Genomic DNA, 13,656 nt, shown 5'->3' with positions numbered 1-13,656 from the left:
GAAGTCGCCACTAAGAAAATATCATGCGGATTTGACACATTTAAATATCATAATGTCAAGATGTAATTAATATATCTTAAATCATTTTGAATCTTATATGCTTGGGAATTTAGTCTGTGTGTTTTTATACCCATAACATTATATATTTCGTGATAAAATCAAGTCTGGTATTAATTTGTCTTTTCTTAAACTGTTCAGTGATTTATAATCCTACAAATTAGAGATATTAGATATACCCTATATGGCCATAAATATTTGTTTTATTTGCAGTTGATCCGAGTTACGTAAGAAAATGTCTAGTTTGAAAATATAACATCTGGGCGATTTAGACATCGACTTTTAACGTGTAAAAATTATCATGACTTTGTGTTTTAAAAAAATCAGTTTCAAACGCAACTTTGCAATATATATTGTTTTTTACGTATTTTGTTTTCAAAATACTAAAATATTCAACATATAAATAATAGATTCCATGTATCATTCGCCGATGTTAGCTCGCAGACAGCAACCAAACGACACAAAAAACATTTATGTTAGCGTATGTAAAACCATATAGAATTATAATATGACGTGCTTCTTTTGCTTTGTGAATAAACCCATGCTCTAAATCCAATAAAATTTGTATGCACATGCGTATATTGACTACTGCAGAATAATAAAAATGGGTAGGCATTATATTCGTGTTATTTTAGCCCTCACTATCGCTCGGGCAAAAATAATCACGAATATAATGACTACCTATGTTAAAACTACAATAAAGTATAACTCTCCATGCAATGTTTTATTGTTTTACCTGGATTTGAAATGGATGAGGTATCTTCTGTAATATAGCCAATAATGCCAATCTTTTGTCCGCTCTTAGTCAGAACGACATGTTGCTGGAATTTCCCTTGCAATCGAGGTTCGCGTGATGCGTCTAAGTTACAAGTTGTCACGGGAAACGTAAGGTTCTTCAAAAACGGAACCAGACCAGCAACACCATTGTCGAATTCGTGATTACCAAATGTCTGCAATGATGTTATACATAACCATGATGACGTCATCAATTAATGTATTTATAAATAATTACCTCAACTACTATTACTCAAATGTATTGGCTTTATACTAGTACAATTTGTATAATAAACAACATATGATCTTTGTGAAGTAAAAGTCAACATTGATTTACTGTAATTAACAATATATACTGTCATGAAATCTAAACAGACAATAAGTGATCGTATATCGGTTATCTCGAAAATATTGATTTGCCTGTTCTTTTCCAGTAGGACTTTCATTATCATTTCTCTCCTACATTTTATCTAGTTCATCTGCTGATAAATTTAACTGTAATATCTTTAGCTTTCACAAACATTTTGGTGTTTCGGTCATGTTATATGAGTGTTAACAGCTTTATCCATAATTATCTATACGCTTAAAAATGTTTACATAGTTCAATTTGTACGTGAAAAGTTAAACTAAGTTTCGTGTATTTTGCGATGAAGAAAATAAAGTTGTAACTTATCCCTCTGATTGTGACAGGTAAAAGACGTTTTCTATGGTTTCATTTATGATATAAACTTGATATACATGTAGCCAATTTTTTTATAGTTTGAAATTTGAATTTCACACGATAAAATCCATACCAAATTTATGATAAACAGAACTACTTTTCATATACCTGTTTCCATTCCATATAGTACAGTTCTGGTGTTCCATTCTAAAGGAGTTAATGTATATCATAGTTGATGGTTAGATATAGATATAGAAGAAGCTGAGGTATGAGTGCCAAAGAGACAACTCTCTATCCAAGTCACAATTTATAAAAGTAAACCATTATAGGTCAAAGTACGACCTTCAACACGGAGCCTTGGTATGCAGGAGTCTGATTTCAATAGACGTAGTATTTATATTACTTTAAAATTTTAAAAGCAGGAAAACATAACTTGATAAAAAAAAAACCTTTATCATACCTGTTTTCTCACAGATATAGAAATTAATTTGGAAGTATGATTCCACGCTCAGGAACTAAATAAAAAGTGGTATTTCAGTTCATTGCTTACACAATAAGGAATTGTACTCCAATCTGTCTCTCTAGGTTAATGAACTTATAATTATATGGATGTTGTTCAAATACTGCGCTCGTATCGTTTTGAAGCAAATCTTAAAAACCTCGTTTGTTTTTAACATCTGTATGCACTATTTAGTATGCTTTTGATGTTCAGTGGTTGTCGTTTGTTGATGTGGTTCATTAAGCGTTTCTCGTTTCTCGTTTTTGATATAGATTAGACGGTTTTCCCGTTTGTATATGTTTTTTTCACTAGTAATTTTTTGAGGCCCTCTATAGCTTGCTGTTCGGTGCGAGCCAAGGCTCCGTGTTAAAGACCGTACTTTGACCTATAATGGTTTACTTTTATATATTATGACTTGGTTTGAGAGTTGTCTCATTGGCACTCATACCACATCTTCCTATGTCATTTTACCGTATGCAATCTCCTACATAAAACGGTGTTCAGTAAAGGGCGGCATAATTTTGTATCAATTTGACATGTATGTATAGACTTATGAAGATCTGATTCGTCCTCTAGATGTATATGGTCTAGACTTTATCAACAGGGATCAAGTCTGTGGGTTTGGAAAAGATAACGAGAGGACAATCAAATGTCAAGATTCAAGAAAATAGAACCAATTAATATTTCATAACTAGTTCTACCGTAAATTGTTAAATCACGGATTTGTATAGTAAGATCTTACTATACAAATCCTTGGTAAAATCGAACGAAAATGATGAAGGCCGGAAAGGAAGAAAAGGGGTGTGTTGCACTTTCGAAGAATATAAGCGGTTTCTGATCAGCTAGTGGTATTTTTTGCGTTTCTGTTTAAAATTATGGGAACGATCATAGCATTTTGGAGGTAAAAAAAGATGTCAAGACCTCTCAAGTGTTGTTTCTTTATCTTATAAATATATGTATATTTACTATCTAACCACTAAGTAGAGTACAAATTAAAGTACCGAGTGACTGATAACAGTTCTAAAAGTATATGCATGTATTCAAATACAATTTATGTCCTCTCACAAAGTAACAGTACATTGCAGCGTATCATAGTAGCATTGAAAATATTTTGACCTGAACGTCATTTACAAATGATAAACTATTTAGTAAACATTTTAACATGAATGCACTTTTTCAGATGCAAATTTACACATTTTTTTTACTTTACTGTAATAAGATTAATTCAAATACCTCATAGCTTCACTTAAATATAAGCAAATTTAAGCTGACGATATTTCGAAAAGTGCCTATATATTGAAAAAAAATACGAGTAGCTCAAGCGCAGAGACTTAGCTAGGTGTCATAAACCACAATACCGTGCAATGTCAGCTGTCAAATATCTAAAGAATTGTTGTAAAAGTACAGTTACATAACTAATGAACTGTAAAAAATCATGTTATAAGAGTAATATTTTAATCATGCCAATACCGACAAATGGCCTGTTTCTTTATTGATTCTTTTAGTATAGTTCGTCGGACACTCTGCTGAAAATGGTCAAATCAACTTCTCGGGTTGTCTCTTACTTTGACACATTCCCCATTTCCATTCTCAATTTTATTCTGTAATTCAATGATAAGTAATTTTTACTTTGTCAATTATAAAAAAAAATCACATTTTAAAAGTTAATGCCAACTCACCATTGCATCGTAGTGCAGTTCATTCATAAATAATGAAGCCTCCCTGCCTTTGAAAATATTAAACCAAAGAGATCCCTGGAACTGGTCCCCAGCATCCAATAGAACAACATTGTCATTTGTACTATTAATTTCTCTGACTTTCGTAACCCTTCTGGCTATTCCACCATAACAAAGTCCCTTCACCACATCGTCATGTTTGCAAGCAGATGTATATTTGTTCATTTGTTCCAAATGTGCATGTATATCATTGGTATGGAGTATTACCAAATTAAATCCATTAACAATTGTAACTATATTAAAAACAACTGCACTTTTCAAAAGAAAGAAAACATACAGATTCATCATACTGCCTTGACACAAAATGCCACTAAAAAATTTCCTTTATTGTATATGACGTCGAACAGATTTGTTTCTACTATAAGTACTAAGAAATAAGGATGTATGTTTCATACCTGTAATTTTTTGTCACGTGATAGACTGTTATCATTGAGATCAATTTATAGCTACTTATATTTTTTTTACTATCATCTTAATGCCATGACCAGGTGATCAAAAATTAATTTTCTAACTTCTTATCTAAATATTTGCAGAAAGGTATATACACAGAACAAAAAATGATAAATGCTTTCGTAACTAGAATGAAGAAAGGTAACGAGTGATAAAAATAAGGATTAATTAGTCTTTCGGGACCTTTATACAGATGGTATTGCCAAGTACATTTTTTGTCAGGGGCAACATTCTTAAAAATAAGTTTACCTGAACACAATAAATGAAGTTGAACAACTAGCACTTACTTGAGAATGTTATCAGTCTGAAAACGGGTTCATGTTTGACAGAGAAATATTATTATAACATAAAATCATTAATCAAGATTTTTTCAATATTTGCTTCCTTTTTATCTTTTCTCTAGGTTGTAACAAAACGGTTGTGGCCAATTTAAGTCTTTATATCTATTTAAACATAAATCATGTGAAACTTGTGAAGTTTACTCTGATGACGAGATTTGACGGGTTCTTGGCATATGAAGACGTGACTTTACATCTGTTAATATTCTATTATATGGTCTTATGATCTTTTTAGATATTATTTGGTAAATTTTCATTTATTGTATATCACCTTAAAAATATAATTCTTACGGAAATTGCAAAAAAAAGAAGAAGACATGAATACATACAGCAAAAAAAAAACAAACATACAGCTTCTCCTACTTCTACTTTTACAGCAAATTGTTCAGAAAGAAAAGACTCGCTTTTTTTGTTTTTCGGAAATTCCATTTAAGACAATATATATATATATATATATATATGTGATTATAATGAGACAACTCTACATCCAAGTCATAATTTGTTTAAGTTTAGCTCAATGTTGACATCCGTACGGATATCCTTTACTTGTATTTACATTGTATTCACGTCAATTTAAGTTTTGTTTATAGTTCTCTGACTCTCATTGGCAATCATTTAATAGTCTTGTTTTATATGTAGGCGTGGGAGCAGGAAATTCAAGTTAAACTTAAATCTTAATTGTACAAATTTAAAATCTAAGATACAAATGTAGGTAACAGACGCTTAGCTTTGAATATCGAAGAGATTGAAAAACGTTAGACTTTGAACAGCAGTACACAATTTGTTTTAGGAATTCGACCGTTTCTCTGTAGAACAATGAAAGATGGTTACAACTTATTTATGTCAACTGCAACGCCTGAACAGACAGGAGTTGGTATACAAATATAATAGCTAATAAACAGAAACTACGATGATAAAGGGCTATATGAAATTGTAATAAAGTGCATCAGAATACAGTAGCAACCATGTTGATTTTCTGTGAATTAGTTTTATAAGCAGTACTGTCCCATCTATTCTACCTTCGTAACACTAGTGCATATATAGAAGATACCATACTTGCGGAGATATTAATATTACGGCTGTTTACTTACGAAAGACTATAAGATACTTTAAGTAAAACATGTCATTTCCAAGATAAATGAAAAGAACAATTTGTGATTTCAATAAGTTACGATCTATTATAATAATTGTTTAACTTTTCCAAAAATATTCTTTGTCATTTAATTTATTTAAGCTTTATAAAGCGATTTTCAAGATCTGATAGCAAAATGTTCTCTTTAAGTAAAATTTCGTTAAAATGTTCAATAATGAAGATGTGTAAAGCTTTGTTGATGCATCAAGTTTCATTGATTTGCTATCTGAATTAAACATATCGGCTTTAAATCCTACATTGTCAAGAATCAAAGATATCAGTTAGATTCCACAAGACTCCGTTGAGTTCTCCAAAACATGCCCTACTAATAAATTCCACTATGACTATTTGGAAAGCTCAATTACCGTACAAGTGCAAAGATACTAGCTTCCTTAATAAATCCGAAATGCTACGAACGACAAAGGAGGATTTGAAACCCTTTGTATATATTTGGTATTTTAACAAAAGGATACAAAATTACGCTATTAGAGATACATGTACATTTTTAACTCTATCTCTGAAAACCTCGCACTTTTTTTAATTGTTCCCTTTCACTTACCATGGCGATGGCAGCTTCCTACGTTCAGTCTTTTCTAGTCCTTCGTTGGTAAACATCCGTAATTTTAATATCTCTGCAGGTATGGTTTCTTTTCTATACTAACCATAATTGTTACCAAGATTGATTAGATTGGAAAGTTCCGCTTATAAAACTATTAGTTATTCACATGTAGCAAATCATCATATGTATTATTGCTACTGTATCCTAATGCACCTTATTACAATTTCATATTGCCCCTATTATCGTAGTTTCTGTTTATTAGCTATTACATATGTGTACCAGCTTTCCTGTATGTTCAGATGTTGCAGTTGACAAAAACTAGCTGGAACTATCTTTCATTGTGCTACAGAGAAGAAGTTGTGTACTGTGGTTCAAAGTCGAACGTTTTTCAATTCTCTTCTCTTCATAAGTACACTTTTATCTAATATGTTTGCCATTTTCGTTATTAGTTAATGTGTCTTTGTTGTTGATTGTTTTAATCGTTTCACATTATGTCATGACGGTGCCTTTTATAACTTATTATATGCCATACGTTTAGCTCATTAATGATGGACGTACACATATAACTGATCACTTCTCATTGACAATTATATCACATCTTATTTTGATATTGTATGAAGATTCATATATTCATATCTTAATGTTTGCAATATAGCAATTTTTATATCTTCATTATGAGATATCATAGTTCCATTTGACGAACAACTGAGTTAAATACAAGATCATACTTGAATACTATTCAATAGATTATAAAGGTAATGCACCATCACGTTCAGTTGATGCATCTAAGAGTCACAGATTCTTATTCACGGTTGGATAAGATGGAATAGGCTTTCTTGTTTTACACTAGTATTTTTGTTCTGGGCCATTGATAGCTTGCTTTTCGTTGTGAGTCAAAGCTTCGTGTTGAAGACCGTGCTTTGACCTATAATGAATTGTTCCTCTACAAAATGTGACTTGGGTTGAGATTGGTCTCATTGGCATTCATACCACATTTTCTATGCGTTTAAAAAATGTATACATATGTAGTACAAGAAAAATAAAGGATTAGGACTTGGAATACATCCACTCAATAACTTGTTCACTGGTGGTAAGTTGAGTCAACAGCCATCATAACACTTCTGTTTTTGTGGAAAGTGTAAATAAAACTACTAGTATTCATTAATATGTACTAATTGATTCATAACCAAGTTTGCGGTACGGAATGAGATTCAGAATAGATGAGAGTTTAGCTTCACATAATTTCACTTTCATTGACCTTAATCTTTAAACAAAGTCTAAAATTATTTGTTATATTTCTTCGTTAAAAGACCATGACAATGAATTTATCTTCACTCTCTGTATCAATAAATATAATGACATCAAAACACCGACGCAAATTAACACTTGTACTATGTTGTAGCTTTTACTCTTAAACAAACAGTGTCATTATATTTCTCAAATTTCCTATAATTTTCAACTTTCATCCAATATTCTCCTATGTATCCATTGGCATAAAGCATCGTGTTTCCGCGATCACAAATCACCAATTAGATTCTACTGAATGTTTACAACAATACGTAGTTGATGACACCATTGACAATCATTAACATAAAACATTTTAAATAGTTACTAAGAGTTTTGTACCTGCACTTCAAAGGAACTGAAAGGACAGAGAGGAGCTTATAGTTTTATTTATACAAACAGGTAGGCAGTGTCATCATTCATTATTTTTTTTTATAATATATAGATTTTTATTTAAGCGAGTTTGTATCTTTTTTATTCTTATTTAACATTTTTTTTTTTAACTTATTTGACTAGGATATACTTGAAGTGGTTGATAATTTTGATAATTAAAATTCACTTGTTAAAAATTTTTTATAGAAAAAAAATTGAAAGACAAAACATACAAAAAATATAATCTATATTGATTTTTTCCTCTCTCTGGCAAAACTTATTGCTAAAACCCCACATTTTTTATATTTTAGACGTAAAGAATGAAACTTGCATGCAGAAGCCGAATCAACAGTTGTCTTATACTAACATTTTGTGTTGTGTCTGTAATTGGAGCTGTTAAATCACAGAGCACAAAGCCTGCTTTTATCCGATTTCTTAGACGCTATCAAGATGATAAATTCCAATCAGGACCACAAGTAAGTCATAATACATGCTCCCTAAAGCTCACGAGATACTAACGACTTACCCCCCGGGTTTTTTTGGGGGTATCATCAAAAGGGTTCATGTCTTTGTGCATGTGTTTGTGTATCATGTGTTTCCTTATTTTTCCCTTTTTTTAAACTTTCTATCAACTATTCATACATTTCTAAAAATGTAACATATACATTTATGATATAGTGTAAACGTGTATATTCGTATATTCGTACAGCACCAAAAGCTGATTATAAGAGTAATAATTTATGTTTATTTATTTTTTTAATCCTGCATCACGCAATAAAACATACTATAACACGAAACAAATTAGATATTTCTTAGCGTAAATTTTACACATTCGTCCATTTAATTGCTTTCGATTGGTTTATGACAGCGAGAGCTTTATTAATAAACTATTTCCGTGACATGAAACATATGTCCATAGCACAGCAGCCTGAAAGCAAAATAAACTACAATGTTTATCTAGACTAAAGATGGTTAGTAGTTAATAAAAAAAAATCCAAGTGCCAGAGCATTTCATCTCAGAGAATTAACTAAACATCTGTGCAAATATTAAATATTCTTGACATGGTATAATATAAATAAGAGGGCAAATTTATATGACATTTGACCATAATAACGAAACTCTGACATATCGCGTATTACCTAAGTATTTGAACAAACATCAAATTCAAATTGAGAAATTATATAAGGGCACTGCTAGGTACCATTTCCTTGAATTAATTTGTTCTGAACAATTGAAACCAAACAAATAGAACACCAAATAATTCAATGTTTTTGGGAAGCTAAATGAAAATGGTCAACGATTAAAATCATAAAATGTTGATTTTGCCTGGTTACATGTACACAAGTTTTGAAACATTGAAATACAATTTAAAATGATTCAAACCACTAATGCCACAGTCAGTCTTTATGTTATCATATATTCCTAGTCAAGATTATCAAGGAGGAGGAGTGAGACTTAAACATATGTACATGTTCCCAATCAAGAACCCCGTAAGTGTTCGTCTTAAGGATGTACTTAGGTGAGGTAAGGTGAAAATTAAAAAATTAAGAAGTTAAAATTGATACTATAAGCTTGTAGAGCATCAATTAAGGATAAAAATAAGCTAACAATATTGATGGGTCATGGACCTCCTATTCGAGATATTTGAGAATTAAAATATGGCGGGAAAAGGCTGACTCGGACTTTAACCTTATATTTGCATTGGTATTATTGGGTCTCAAAACAAAAGAAAGAAAATTAAGAATCTTCTAAAATTTTGGTAAATGACCTTTCATGAGCTATTTGGTCATATTTGAAAAAATAAATTGGTGTTATGGGGCAAAATATTTTACATTGTATTGTATGGAAAAACACCAAGTTCGAACAATTGACACAAATTCCAAAACCTCACCTAAGTACATCCTTAAGTCATATCTGTTAAAACAAAAGTTATTCTAAATTGTGTTGATGTTGAATGTAACCCCTGCATGTCTTGACACATTATAAAGACTCATGTATTGTTGGAGATTGTATGACATCTTTTGAGTTTGTTTTATTAGGCTGCTATCTAATTGACATAGCACTCAACTCATTTTATTCAAATTTACTAAGAACACGTACGTTTAGACAAAACATTACAAAACCCTAAAAAATCGCAACTCTTTGTATAAAAATCTAGATAGCCAAAATGCGTACATCTTTTTGAACATCAATATCAAAAGAAGCAAACAGAACATCTAAAATCTTGCCTGAATAGTTCTGCCTGACTGAAAACAAAGTAAAACATATTCTGGTAATTAACCATACAGGGCAGAACCTTAGTGCAATTGTTGTAACATTAAGGGGTTTTGTTAACAACTATTATAGTGAAATAAAGTATCTGAAAATGAAAAAAAAAAAAAAAAAAGTAAAACATATTCTTTGTTTATCTTTCAAGTTTGTGTTTCCGGATCTTCGTTCATTTGTGTACTTCAAATGACTACAGATTTGTTATTCAAATATCAGACAACTTCACTGTTTGCACCCTTGCGGGAAAGGGTTGAAATTGAAAGCATAATTTAAAAAAATATTTTTCATATGGTCTAATTAAAAGAAATGCACACAACACACTAAATTGACAAAGTTGTAAATCTTATTAATTATATTATAATAAAATTATTAAATATATATACATAAACTAACATTTCACTAGGGAAAGAGTTTAACTTTTGTTACTTTTGTTAAACCCATTCATCATCTCCCCCACCCGACTTTACAGTCTTTAACAGGAATGCAGTTAATGTTTCATTTTTGTATAATACAAAATGTAGGAAGACACGACCATGTGTAATGCTCAGAATACAATTTTTGCAGAATAACAAGACCAATAAAACAACATCTAGTAGTCTGTCAGGAGCCTCTGGCCTTTGTTATTCTTGTATTATTTTAATTTTAGTTTCTTGTGTACAATTTGGAAATTAGTATGGCGTTCATTATCACTGAACTAGTATATATTTGTTTACGGGCCAGTTGAAGGACGCCTCCGGGTGCGGGAATTTCTCGCTACATTGAAGACCTGTTGGTGACCTTCTGCTGTTGTTTTTTTCTATGGTCGGGTTGTTGTCTCTTTGGCACATTCCCCATTTCCATTCTCAATTTTATTAATCATAATGGGAGATTGAGACTGACCCCACCAAAACCCACAATATAAACTCATCATAGATACCAGGATTTAGATTTTGTACGCCATTCATTTGATTTGATTTTTGTTTCATGTCTTTTTCTAAGGAAAATTTTTAATATCGGTATAAATAACTCTTTAAGTTTAATAGAATAAAAAGGAGTCAACAAATAAAATTAATATTTCAGTTTTTAAAACCGTAACTATGAAAATATTATAAATTTATTTCCCGTGCCTGAGGGTTAGCCGGTGTGCAAACTAATATTTGAAGTTCAGATAGTATACAAAGCTTAGGCAATGGAATAAAACATGTATTTCCCTTGGACTCGGGAGATATGAAGATTTGTTCACTCTCGAAATATCATATTTCCCTTTGGCATAGCCCTCGTGAAATATGAATATTCTTGGGAGAACAAATCTTCATATCTCCCTCAGGCACGGGAATCAAATGTATAATGTTTTAATGATGAAAAATGTAATGCGGTTTTGCATAAAAAAGATAAGAAAACAAATTTGAGTAGCAAATCCATGAATCACTGTATCGCCATGCTACAATCAAATCTATTCGTCTATCGCTATACGATTGTAAATGCTACATTTAACATAAGATACAGAACCATCAATTACTCTCCCTGCTTAAAAGCAGAACAATATTCTTCTTGATACATCAGCTAAAAGCACTAGCTACACTTTTATCTGAAACAAGTAAACCGATAATTGATATAATGTTGTCATTAGTTTTTAGAGTACTTTATTGTCATTTCCTACGTTAATTTATGATCTCATCTTTTAAGTGCTATACATATACTTTACGTATATTATTTACATTCTCTGGTTTCTATTGGCTACTCAGATTTTCTTTTAAAGATATTCCTTTCTAAAAGAAATACAAATCACAAAATGATATCGACAATCATACGTCATCGAATGTAGTTGACATTTATGATAGGTTAAGATGTTCTGTCAAATCGTTTAATCGTTGTCTAAATCTCCTCATATGAGCTTAATTATGATGGAACGTATATTATGATTGCAACTTTGTTTCGGGAAATTGTTAGATAAAATTTACCATTTGAACCAGACAAAACAATGTTATCCTTGAAAAGGAAATGTGAAGTAAATGTGGCTGGTTTTATGTTTAAATCAAGCCGATGTAAATACAAAAAAGGAATATATGGAAACATATCAATGAAACCGTAAATATTTCGTGTTAAAAAAACTTTTATCACAGACTTCCTTGAAAACAAATAATCAGCAACCAATGAGGTGAGCCTTAGATAAGACACATTACTTTGGTTTTGAGTAATGACATGAAAATAAATACACATCATTAAAGTAAAATCACAAAAATACCGAGGAAAATTAAAAACGGAAAGTCCTTAGTAAATGGCAAAATCAAACGCTCAAACACATCAAACGAATGGATAAAAACTGTCATATTCATGACTTATTACAGGCATTTTCTTATGTAGCAAATGCATGGTTTGATTGCTAGCTTAACCTCTCACTTGTATGACAGTGAAATTGATCCAAACACTAAACTATATTATATAAAAGTTTGCTCGCAGTATCTGACAGCCATTTTAAAATATGCTATCGTCCAGTGTAGAATGTCAATCATATACTATACTAACTACGGTTGTTTTTAGTATAACAGATGTAGGAAAACAGAATTTTGTGAAATCCCAGTCGTTAGTAGATCGTGTTAGAATTTTTTTGTAGTCTTGTTTGGTCTATCATAATCTTATTTTATAACAGTCTTGTTTGATACAGTTTTGTTTTATGATAGTGTTATTTTATAATAATCTTGTTTTATTATGGTTTTGTTTTATTATGGTTTTGTTTTATTACGGACTTGTTTTATTACGATTTGTTTTATTACAGTCTTGTTTTATTATGGTTTTGTTTTATTACGGACTTGTTTTATTACGATTTGTTTTATTACAGTCTTGTTTTATTATGGTTTTGTTTTATTACGGACTTGTTTTATTACGATTTGTTTTATTACAGTCTTGTTTTATTATGGTTTTGTTTTATTACGGACTTGTTTTATTACGATTTGTTTTATTACAGTCTTGTTTTATTATGGTTTTGTTTTATTACGGACTTGTTTTATTACGATTTGTTTTATTACAGTCTTTTTTTATTATGGTTTTGTTTTATTACGGACTTGTTTTATTACGATTTGTTTTATTACAGTCTTGTTTTATTATGGTTTTGTTTTATTACGGACTTGTTTTATTACGATTTGTTTTATTACAGTCTTGTTTTATTATGGTTTTGTTTTATTACGGACTTGTTTTATTATGGTCTTGTTATATTACAGTCGTTTTTTTTTATACAGTCTTGTTTTAGTACAGTCGGGTTTTATTAAAGTTTTCTGTTATTATAGTCTTAGACGCTTTCATTACAGTTTTGATTCTTTATAATCTTGTTTGGTTTTATCATAGTAATTTTTCTTTATAGTCTTGTTTTATTACAGTCTTGTTTCATTTTAGTCTTGAGTCGTTCTAGTTTTGTTTCTTTATAGTCTTTTTATAGTTTTATTTCTGTCATATTTCATTTTTGTTTTGTTTCATCATATTCTTCTTTAAGTCAACGTAAATATTGGAAAATAAGATTCGTAAAAATTTTACTTATTTCAGTCTTGTAAG

At 30.6% G+C, this 13,656-nt stretch overlaps 1 protein-coding gene across 1 annotated transcript in view; it reads right to left on the bottom strand.

The window, feature by feature from the left end:
* LOC139490708 (snake venom 5'-nucleotidase-like) overlaps nt 1-5,406 on the bottom strand; it is a 32,198-nt gene extending 26,792 nt beyond the window's left edge. The window contains exons 1-2 of the mRNA XM_071277637.1: nt 3,671-5,406; nt 794-1,007 (exon numbers count right to left, since the gene is read on the bottom strand). Of these exons, the coding sequence (XP_071133738.1) occupies nt 794-1,007; nt 3,671-4,015 (559 nt within the window). The 5' untranslated portion in view covers nt 4,016-5,406. The remainder of the gene's footprint in view (nt 1-793; nt 1,008-3,670) is intronic.
* Nucleotides 5,407-13,656: the final 8,250 nt, after the last annotated feature.

Source organism: Mytilus edulis, chromosome 10, assembly GCF_963676685.1.
Source record: "Mytilus edulis chromosome 10, xbMytEdul2.2, whole genome shotgun sequence".
NCBI lineage: Eukaryota > Metazoa > Mollusca > Bivalvia > Mytilida > Mytilidae > Mytilus > Mytilus edulis.
The sequence above is the reverse complement of the archived record's forward strand: the minus strand, read 5'-3'. Positions and strand labels throughout refer to the sequence as shown.